The 12,171-nt window shown below is 39.1% G+C and overlaps 1 protein-coding gene across 1 annotated transcript in view; it reads left to right on the forward strand.

Annotated features, from left to right (window-relative positions):
• The window catches only part of SNTG2 (syntrophin gamma 2), a 553,256-nt gene that overhangs the window by 421,469 nt on the left and 119,616 nt on the right, over nucleotides 1-12,171 (forward strand). The window contains exon 14 of the mRNA XM_075555664.1: nucleotides 5,486-5,692. Coding sequence (XP_075411779.1) covers nucleotides 5,486-5,692 — 207 coding nt within the window. The remainder of the gene's footprint in view (nucleotides 1-5,485; nucleotides 5,693-12,171) is intronic.

Raw genomic sequence — 12,171 nt, forward strand, 5'->3', positions numbered from 1 at the left:
TTCCCTTTGGTGCATGGACTTCATTCTCTCTATCATGGACTTTATCTCCTCTATCATTGTGTCCTTATTCTGGGTTGCCTTTCTCCTCTCCTGTATTCCTCTGTGTCCTTATTCTGGGTTGCTCTCCTAATATCCTGTATTCCTCTTAGCAAAATTCTGAAGATTTCTTTTTGTGGTAGATCAATGACTGTTTCTATGAGCATCATTAGGTTTAGGACTTCATCCGCGATTGCGTTTTGTTTTTCTCATTTTCTTTCTTGAGAGTGTTGAGGTATGTTGCTGTCTACATAAAGTTTTGGAGGAACTTGGTACCATATTCCTGGGAGACTGAGGGGCCATGACGATTTTCTCTGAGAGACTGGTAAGAACAGTCTTGGAGACTACAATGACTCGTAGCCTACTATGGTAGTGGGTTAAACTACTGTGTAGGGGAGGTGCTTCGCCTACTCAATGGCCAGCAGCAGTTGGGGGCTTTGTAGCATGGCCTGAGACCAGCGACTGTAGGTATGCCATTGGGTCAGGTAGGGGAGTGCCTACAGTGTGAACACAGGTCTGGTCTGGACTGTCTGGCCACTATGGTCTTTCAAAGACTCTCTGTGGAGATCAAAACTGGTAGAGCCCATTTAGGGCTTGGTCTGTTGCTTTCAGCTCCTGTTGGCTTTCCAGTTTTGTAATGTTAAAATCTTAGAATCTACTCTTCTGGGAGCTGAGTTCTCCCCATCTTGTTATGTTAATGCTATGTTAATGAATCAGGTTTCTGGTGGCTTATATTCAAAGTTACACAAAGGAACACAGCCTGAAATTAAAAGCATTTCTTAATTTAATTTTTATATTTTTAAATAATGGACTTTTGTGGTACCCTATTATCAGGACTGTGTTGCACTGTCCCACAGGGAGGTGGGACGGGTTTAACAGAGTAGGTTTGAGGCTGACTGGATCTGAATTCTCCCTTGGCTGAATTCCTGTGTCACTCCCAGCTTTCTCCTGCACAGCTCTGCATGCTGTGCTCCATGGATCTGCCTTCTGTCATAGGTAAATGTCACAGGGAATCTTCAATTGCTGCAAATTAGTTTCTAATTATCTATCATTGCCCACACTTGCCAGCATGGAGCTGGGTAGAGGGGAAAGGGGATGTCAGATGTAGTCACACTGTTCCTGGCTGGAGAGGGAATATACAAAGCCTGAGAACGCAGGAGCTGGGAGGACAATAGAAAGGGGAACTCCTGTGTGAGGTCTTATAGCTACCCTGTTTCCCCCAAAATAAGACAGTTTCTTATCTAATTTTTGCTCCCAAAGTTTTACTAGTTCTTATTATCAAGGGATATCTTATTTTTTTCCATGAAGAAGGATATGGTACACATTTATTGTTGAACAATAGCAACAAAAAGAAATTTATCAATTGTATACGGTATGGTAGTAGTTGCCATCACAAACCGGCATAACCAGACAAACTGTGAATCCTACAGTATCAAGAATTTCTTGTTACCACTATTATTTCCATGTGCCACAATCTATGCTACATTTACGCATTTGTTCAATGACAGTCAAGTCATCATCTTCTGGAACATCATCATAACAATCCAAACCCTGAATTTCCTGGTGAATTTCTCGTGACTCCATTTCTTTCAGAATCAGTGGACCAAATCTCTCATGTTAGCAATAGCACCGTCCTTAACTGAGTGCTTCTTGTCAAGACGGCCTGCTCGCAGTGCATTTGCAGTTCAACTGTCGGTGATCCTCTCCCATGAATTCTTCACCAAGTCACAACCCCTTGCAATTTAGGTTTCACAAAGTTTCCACGCTGATTTCTCTCCATGCTATTTTCAATGTAGTCATTAATTTCCATGCACAAATTGTCCTTGAATGGCTTGTTTATTGCAACATCAAGAGTCTGGAGATAGGCCGTCATTCCTGCAGGAATCATTATTTGATCTATTTTTCTTTCGTGAAGAAATGTCATCATGTCTTTGGCTCGGTGAGTGCTGGCTGCATCCCAGACCAGCAGACCTCTTTGGCTCCCTCGCATAACAAGTGGCAGCATTCAATCAACCCACTTCCTTATAGCTGCTTGTGTGGCCCAGGCTTTTTCAGTTTCAAGAATAAAAATGCCTAAAACATGTTCAATCTTTTCCTTCTTAACCTTAGAAATGATTAAAGGTGGGGTTTTAGTGCCATCTAGATGAATTGCCAAAATACAGGAAACACATGCACTTTTGTGAGCAGTGGAGGGAATGTGTACTGAGGAGGTGCCCCACTGTTCCATTGTTGTTTGAGATGATTGGCCCATAAACACTGCAGTCTCATCCATAGCAATCATATTGGAAAGATTGCATTTAGAGAAGTCAGCATCCTCGATAAAGGACTTGAATGCAAATGATCGCTTAATAACTTGAGCATCTTCCAGCCTAGACAATGCTATGGATCTTCCTAAAGACAGTTCACTGCACTGAAGGAAATGATCCAGCCAGTGCTGTGATGCTTTGAAGTTTTGGGGGGCTATGTCAAACTGGGGTGCCATTGCAAGGGCAAATTCTTGAATCTGAGCCCGGTTCACAACCAAAGCCTTTGCTCTCCTGTCAACAACCCATTCACAGATCAGGTCTTCCAGCTCGAAAAATAATGGTTGCCGACCTGATCCACACTTGCGCTTTTTAGTAGTTCCCTGTGTACTTGTTCCATGAAGTGACCATACTCTGCTCGCCATTTTTGGACCAATCGGATACTCAACATCTCCTCTTTGCAGAAAGCAGTGAGATTTTGGCCCCAAGAGTCTTCCACGATTCCTTTCTTGTACTCCATGGAGTAGCTTTTTCTTTTTGGGCTCATGTCTAGGGGTAAAAAAAAAAAATTGACACCAGGGTATCAGGGTGTGGGGAGGGGGATCACTTAAAATGACACAGGAGGATTGAGGGGGGAATCATAATGACACAGGAGAATCAGAGGTGGGGTTACCATTTTGTAACCCCTTCTCATCGACCTGTGTCATTTTAAGTTATCCTCCTCCCCCCATCCCGGTGCAGTGGACACCTTCACCAGACATCCCCCACCCCTTTATCAGACATCCCCCACCCCTTTATCACCCCTACCTCAGTCACCCCGGTGTGTCCACACAATGTGCCCGACTCCTGCCCTGTGCCACTCACTGTCTCATGGTGAGTCAGCCAGAGTCAGTCAGGGCAGAGTTAGCAGCAAGCGGCAGCTTGTCCTGTCAGCTGCACGGACTGACTATCTGGTTAAAAGAGACCTCACACTTCCTGTCTACTCGGCTGTGCTGTGGCCAACAGTGAGCTGTGTGGCAGCATCTGCCACTATGGTCCAGAGTCCAGAGTTATGGTAGCTTCAGGGGTGCCTTATCGGGAAGGCCTTATTAGTGGGGCGATCTTATTTTCAGGGAGGTCTTATTTTGGGGGTGCCTTATATTTCAGTGAGAGGCAAAACTGTAAGTGGTCTTATTTTCGGGGGATGGCTTTCAGGGAAACACAGTAGTTCTCGAAGTTTCTCTGAGAGCCAGGGATTATGACCACCTGTAGATAGTGTAGTAGTTATATAATCTGGTGTCAAATTGAGATTATTAAGAGTAAAGGAGTGAAGTTTACCCTGTCAATCTAGTCGCAGCTTGATGACCTCATTTGGAGGTGGTACAGAGATAAATAGCTCATTGGAGGTAGGATACACACTCTCTGCCAGACATTCCTGCTGACAAGACACATGGAGCTACATGGATGTCAGCCAGAGTCTTGGAGCTGGAGGAACCACATGGAGACCCACAACATTGCTAAGTTCCTTCCACCACCTCTGGATTCACAAGGCTTTCCACCCACCTGTGATCTTCCTACATTCAACTTCATTGCATGTGCTGCATGAGTCTGAAGAGGAATTTATAGACTGGTATCAGATATATGGGCTAATATTGGGCTTATGGACTTGATTTGGACTGGGTTGGCATGCTTTCTTAATGCATAATTGCTCTTTGATATAAAGGCTTATCTTTCTTATACACATATGTCTCTGGATTTGTTTCTATTATAGTCCACCCAGACTAACACAGAGAGCAGGTTGGGGAAACCACTGCAAGCTTTGGGTCTCAGATCTTGGGTGCAGGAAGGGGTGGCGGATGGTGTCCCACTGGACCTGGCAAGAGATTAGCAGTGCCTATTGTCATTCATGGTGAACCTAAGAGTGTTTCAGTGAGGTCTCAAATAACTCCATGGGCAAAAATCTCAGGGGGAAATCTGAGCCAGACCCTAGTACACCTCATCTATTTTTGCACCCAACATCCCAATAATGGCCACCTTAAATTTCAGATCTAACCACAGGAGCCTCATGCAGATGATACTATCTTGTCTCATCTTCTTGTGTTTCTATGGAGGTCTGTAACTGAGACAGACCATCAAGCAACACCTAGCCATGTGCTTCCAATAGCATATAAACCCTTTGGATGGATCACTGCAGTGCAGACATCTCAAGATAATTCTCGGAATAAAGCGAAACCTGGCAGTCTTTTTCCCCACTGCACCTCAATTTGTTATATGTCAGGAGCTAACTCTATGGAGGCTAAAAACTTTAAAACAAGGGAATTTTGAAGTTTAAAATGTAAATGTTTGCAAAATACCAAGTATATATGTTATGAAAAATCTCCAGAAACATTTTTACTACAGGTTCCAGATTAAAAGTTGCCATAATAATGAAGCAAATCTGTGGTCGCTTTATATTTTCAGATTAAATTATTAACCAAAAATTGAACATTTTTTGTTTAACTACGAGATTAAAAAATATCTTTAAAGTACTTATTCTATTTTGGTCCTTCTCTTTACATAACTTATTTGAATCATATATGACTAAATATCTTATACTACTTAAGGGATAATCTAAGAATAATGTCCTTTGTTTAAAGAGGCAAAGACAGGAGATTGAAAGAACTTAATAATTCCAAAAGTATGCTTAGGCAGAGGGAAAGTTTTAGTTGTTTTGTGTGATGTTGTATTTAATGTTTGTTATTATACCAAACATGAGCCTGTTATTTTAAAATTTAGCTATAAAACTGTAGTTACTACAATTTGAAGGATAAACACAGCTAACTAGATGTGAGACATAATTTATTTACAAATAATTCTTCCTGGATCAATTTCCAACTAACAAAGTACAAAACCACCAGCTGGCCCTCAAGAATAAGATGAAGCTGTCTTCTCCTATGTAGACGTATAATTGTGGAAACCCTTTATAGTGTTGCTGTGAGTCGGCATTGACTCAGTTACAGGGAGTTTGGACCAGTGTGTGCGCATACCACTACAAGAACTGTGTGCCCATCCATTCCTTTATGTGCCAAAAACGATGCCACATGATGTTGTGTTTCCCAGCCTAAGCAGAGATAACATCTGTCTCCCCTCGTTTGCTAGTAGTGAAGCCTGTAAAATGGGTGGTTGGTTTTCTCACTCTCCTCGCTGTATTCCAATTCTAATGTAATTTTATTCCTGGTGTTTTTCAGTTCTGGGTTACTGATGATTGCTGGTTACAAGCAAATTTATATCTGGGTCTTCAGGATTTCGATTTTGAAGATCAGAGGCCATATTGCTTTAGTGTCATGGTTGGCCATGGGAAGAGTCATATTTTTAACGTAGAACTTGGGAGTGACCTGGCTGTCTGGGAGAAGTCATTCCAAAGGGCTACTTTCATGGAAGTGCAAAGAACTGGGGTAAGTCCTTTACTGTAGTTATTTTGTTTTTGTGTTCACTTCAGAATTTAACTGGTGATATCTAAATTAAATTAATTACTCTAGTATATCTATTTTACGCAAAATAGTATATCTTCACAAGTTGAGTGTTTTATAAGAATCACTATGTTGAAAAAAAGATATTGTTACTCAGCTATTACCTTTAACTATTTTGTATCTACCTTCAGATCAACATTTGTGATTATTATGACTAAATGGACTAACACAGTCCTAATTAGGAATTAGCATGTTACACTTACATATCCTATTTACTCATATCGGTAGATAAATGAATATAATTTCTCATAGACGATGTTTACAGTACATAAAACATCTAGCTTAAAAAGGAACCCGTAGCTGTTCCCTGGATGTCTGTCATCTTCCAGTGCCTGTAAGGGTGCTCCCCTGAGGTACAACAGCCCTTAAGAGAATGTCAAGTCATTCCTGTATCAGAATCTTTTTTCTTCCTGGATAGTAGCAAAGAAATAAAGAACAACAATGAACATATAAAGAAGACTGTATTTTAATCCTCACTATCATAAATAGTGGGATCATCTTCAAAAGGGTAACAATACTAGAAATAAGAGTGACAAAAAAATAAATTAAGCAAATGTCTAAAGAGGAAATTTAACTCTGCACAACATTCTGAGTTCATTCCTGGCCTAGTGGGGATAGCTATGCACTTTATGAGTCTGAGTTACTAATAACACCTACTTGACTTTTAAAAATACGTTTTTCATGTGAAAAGATCCTATATTAACATTTATTTCTCATTCACATTGTAATGATATAAAGGGATCGTGATGTAAGGTGTCATTACAGAGCAGGAGGCATTTCTTTGACATTTTAAAACATTTTTTAACTGTAATATCCACTGATGTTATAATCCACTTAATTATGTTATGCTCAAATATTCATCAAAGCAAGTGTTAGTCTCTTCCTAGCCCCTGTTGTATTCTCAATTAATTATTATTGATTGAAGTAATAATTTATTCCAAATTATTTATATCTGAGACATCCAGTTCATTTAACTATTGCATATCAATGCTGAAAGACAAAATATTAAATATAGAATCTCTTATATTAGGAATTTTCTTGTGTATAATGATGTTATCCATTTAGAAATTGTGAATACATGAAGTTCACAAATAATTAGATAACAAAGTGAAAGAAAAATTTTTGCATGCGGCGAACTTTTACATAGCGTCCTTTTTTTCTTTCAGACTGCACCAACGATCATTATGTTTTTATGTAGAAAATAGGGAAATGGGTTTCTTTATACACTTTTGTTGATATACAAGAAAAATGTTTATTCCGTATTTTTTTGGTTTGTGCTGCCTACCAGAATGTAGTTGGGGTGATATTTAACTTATGCTTAAAAGAAGATGATAGGCAACTAAGAGACCAAATCCTGAATAAGATAAATCACAAAATCCAGTTGCTGGAGGGAACCTGGCAGGTAATTTCATCTAGTTCCTACACAAACAACATGAGGGTCTGATCACACTAGATGGATGAAAGAGGACTTCTCATTCCTTAAGAATAGAGCCTCTTCTTTTGACGTACAGTGGTCAAACCATCCTTTCTCACATTCAGTGATTTTGTTGATTAAACGAAAATTAAGGGGTTGGAATGTTAATAGTAAAAAACGTATTCTGAGGAGTGCTTAATCCCTTGGAAAAATGTTCACTTCTTTTATGCAGAAGGAAAGGAAGCAGAAGGCATTTACAAGAACGAGAACTGGAAATGAGGCTAATTGTAGAATAGTCCATTGGATGAAAGATCTGAAATTTGAATTTCAGATGACAGGAGACATAAATGAATCAATGTAGTTTTTAATAATCCAGGACAGATGATCCCTTCAGTGCCAGTAATGAGAATGGTGATACCAGAGGGTGGAGGGAAGGTGGGGTAGGAAGGGGGAACCAATTATAAGGATCTACATATAACTTCCCCCCTGGGGGACATACAGCAGAAAAGTGGGTGAATAGAGGGAGACATCGGATGGTGTAAGATATGACAAAATAATAATTTATAGATAATCAAGGGTTCATTAGGGAGGGGGGAGCGGGGAGTGAGGGGGAAAATGAGGAGCTGATACCAAGGGCTTAAGTGAAGAGCAAATGTTTTGAGAATGATGAGGGAAATGAATTTACAAATGTGCTTGGCACCATGTATGTATGTATGGATTGTGATAAGAGTTGTATGAGCCCCCCAATAAAATGATTTTTTTTAATGACATATTTATTCACAGTAATTTCTTATTATATTTTCCTAGAAGTAGTATATTTTCTAGAAAAATTCAAAATCAGCAATGATCATACATTATAGAAATTACATATTTATAAAAACTTCAAATATCATATATCTAATATGAAGATTAAAATATTTATGATTCTAAGCGCTGGTGTACTACATTGCAATGTGCAAGTTGTTGAACATTGTTTTCACTTTAAGTCTTCTAAATTTTTGTTTAGGCTAGCAATATCCCTTTAAGAAATTAAAATCTTAAAGAACATGTAGGAGATGGATACAAAGCATGTAGACAACAGTGTCCCTATAGAACCTAAGGAAAAATTCAATAACATTTTCTGAACGGCATAAAGGAATTTCTGAAAAATTGATACCTTCTTGTTTTTCATAGATTATTCAAACATGTACCATCAAGAATCCAGAGGCAAAAATAGCATATTGATATTTCCAATTTCTACATCAGTCAAAGATATTTCAACTTGTGTTTCAGCTGTATGAATTCTTCATTTATGGAATTATATTTAGTAATTTTTTGTAGGAAATTTTAAAAGTTGGTTTCTAGATGAATGGCTAAATGAATGGATGAATCAGTATATATATATATATATATATATATATATATATATATATATATATATATATATATATATATATATTATATGAATGGATGGACGGATGGATGGAGGGATAGGATGGGTGAATACATTTTAGGTATATGTAGAATACCTCCTGTATATTAATGAAATAAGAGAAATGTGTTTAGTTTGAAATAGCTCAAGGACAAAAAGAAAATAATGCTGTCCAATACATAGAATAAAACAATATAGCTTTGTCTTTAGCAGTAGTTCTCACATGTTTACCTAATTCAACATATGTAAATATTGCATATGTGGCTTGAACATCACTATTCCTTATACAAATCCCCATGTAACTCTAGTGGAGCTGGGGTGGGGAATTATCTGCCTAAAATAGTATACAGAACACATTCAGAACCTTACATTATTATGAGGGATACACCCCCCCCAAACAGAAAAAAATCTCTGCTGGGCGGAGTTTTCGTAGTAAACATTTTTCCCGCTGGGAAAGTATCAAGCAACTCACTCTGAGTTAGTGCACCCTGTGGCGTCATCAAAGAAGGTTCTCTTGTGTCACAGTGAGTTTTTGTAAAAGCCGTTTCACTCAAACTTCATTTTTTGTGATGGCCGATTCAAGAACAGCATGAGGCTGTGAAATTTTGTTTCCTGCTGGGGGAAAATGCCCCAGAAATTGTTGTGATGTTGAATACAGCTTACAAGGATGGTTTTATAGGGAAAACTCAAGTATTGGAGTGGGTTTCTCATTTCAAAAAAAGTGAAATGTCGATTGATGACAAACCTCATTCTAGATGTCTGTCAACTTCTTGAACAGAATAAAATGTCAATAAAATCCATGGACTGTGCTCGAGGACCGGCCACAGACCATTGGAGAGACGGGGAAATTATCCGGACGGACCTTCTTGGCGCTCAGCTAAGCATATTTTAATGAAAGATTTGGGAATGAGAAGGGTTGCTGCCAACTTTGTACCCCAGGTTCTAATGGACCAGCAAAAAGCACCTCAACCGGAAACATGCCATGCTTTGGAAGAATAGCTCTGAGGTGACCCAGACTTTTCCCCAAGATCCTTATTAGTGACAAGAAATACTGCTTTTCTTATGACTCTAAACGCAAACAATCAAGCCGGTGAAAGATGCCCTGATCATGCCCCACGCTCCCCACTCCCACCCCCCAAAGCTTGTCAGGTGAAATCAAAGATCAAAAAGATGCTCTGTTTTGTTTGTTGTTTTTTTTTTACATGAGGTATATAGTATAGTACATTTGGAGTTTGTTCCACCAAGTCAGGCTGTTAATCAAGCTTTCTATTTCGAGGCTGTGAAAAGATTGTGTGACAGGGTGTAAGGGAAAAAGGACTGATTTGTGGCAGACGGGGTATTGCTTTTGCCACCATGACAATGCACCTGCTCACACAACCATTTCAGTGTGCCAGTTTTTGCCCCAAACTGCATGCCTCTCTTGTCTCATGTGCCTTACTCACCTAACCTCACTTCATGCAACTCCTTTCTGTTTCCACAAATGAATGGGGACATGAAAGACAGTGGGTGCATGACTTAGAAGAAGCGAAGAAGAATGAGGGAGATGATGTCAGCCATCCAAATAGATGGGTGTAAAAAATATTCCCAACAATGGGATCACAGATTTGACAAAGGTATTAAGTGTAATGGAGAGTACTGTGAAGGTGATAAAGTTCTTCTGTAAAAAACAAAAAATTAAATGCATAGCTTTGAAAAAAATCTATTTGAGGTGAGGATACCCCCTCACACGTACATATATACATACTTCTCAAAACTCACTACTGCTGACTTGACTCTAATTAATTATGACCAAAAGGATGGAGTAGAATTTCCCTTGTGCACTTCCAAGACAGAAACCCTTTAAATGAGGAGAAAGCCTCATTTTTCACCCATGGAACAGCTGGTAGGTTCCAGCTACTGATCTAGTACCAGGTATACACACATATGTACACACATACTGCGTCCATACATGCATACACAAAAACATTCATAAATGTCTCTAAGATTGATTTTTATCACCTCTTTACTGTAGGTAAAATAATATAGCTGTAAATACCTAGTAAATATTTTGTTTTAGTTATTTTTCAGGATCTACAGATCAATATCTGTCTCTTATACTATTAGAACTATAGCCCAAAGCAGTGAGAATTGAGGATAAGAAAAATAAGATGTTTTTTAATGTACTTATATCATTTGTCCACATGTTTGATTCAAAAAAGAACTTTTAATTATTTAGTTTAATTTTAATGTATTTAAAATATATAACATAACATGACTAAAAATTAGGGAATTCTTGAAAAGGAAGACAATTATCTGTCCATATCTATGTGATCTCAAGCATTTTATCTTGGAATTATTATATATTGGGGTTTATTTGAAAGTCTGATCTGAGTTATTGACAGGTGAGGGTAAATGTGATTATGGAGTCATTTATTTTAAATTGACTGGGTATTTGATTTGACTCCATATGAATCAGAAATAGGAACATCACCATATTTGGTGAGTATTCCTTCCAATCAAGATTCACTTGACTTCCCCAGATCTCATTATCATTCTAACACAGGAGCTATATGATTCCAACTTTGTTTATAAATTATTCATCCCAGATTATCACCTGAAGATGGGAAGTGTGTAAAGAAATCTTCAAAAATCCACTGTATCTGAGAGACGTTAGTGGTGATTTTTCTTTGCATTTAGTGGGTCTTGGTTAGCAGCAGGGGATGGCATGCACACGTTGTCTGAAAGGCAAGGTACAGAAGTAACCGAGGATCCAGTGATCCTTAATAACATCGCATCTCGTTCCAGGAGCGGTACCCAAGTCCCTCTCTAATAGCCATGGTAGCATTAGTGATGGGGGAAACTACACTTTTGATAAAGCGTAGAGTAATTTTTTTCTTTAAGCTATGTGTATACCAAGCCTCAAATTCTTTCAGGTCATGAAGCAGAGAAGACTATTCTACTAAACCAGTTGAGTAAAAAGATGCTGTTTCAGAGACCATCTCCCCCTATTTTTAACCTTTTCCATCACTGTAAAGTTGCGACCTCATTACTCCAGAGAGCTAACTAAAGTCCAGAAATAAAGGATGCGTGGAAATGATGACCACTCATTATTGAGAAGAATACTCTAGCCACAAAGACTATTTTACAAGAGACTAGGTTGACTTGGGGGAAGTGAGGCCTCTCTTACTGGATGCACTAAAGCAAATGTTTTCTTATGGAGGATGTTATGGGGAACGTGCAGAGCCGAAGACCAGACTATGTAACCACCTCGGGGACACAGTGCTTCCAAGGTGGGCCGTGATCCGAAAGGGCTGCAATTGGAAGCCATCGGGTGTTTAGCTCTGCAGAAGAAAGACGGGGCTTTCAACTCCCTTCAAGAGCTCCAGTCTCAGGAACCCAGAGGGGCAGTTCACCCCTCTCCTATTGGGTCCCCATGAGTGAGAACTGCCTCCATGGCAGTGAGGTGAACACGAAAGCAAATGGTTTGGAATGCTAGCCTCTCACCCATAGGCTACAGGCTCTTACAGGACATTTCTTGAGAAAGGTGATGCAGTGGCAACATCTGGAAAAGGACGCAAGTAGGACAGTGATTCAGATATG

The sequence above is a fragment of the Tenrec ecaudatus genome, chromosome 8 (assembly GCF_050624435.1).
Source record: "Tenrec ecaudatus isolate mTenEca1 chromosome 8, mTenEca1.hap1, whole genome shotgun sequence".
NCBI lineage: Eukaryota > Metazoa > Chordata > Mammalia > Afrosoricida > Tenrecidae > Tenrec > Tenrec ecaudatus.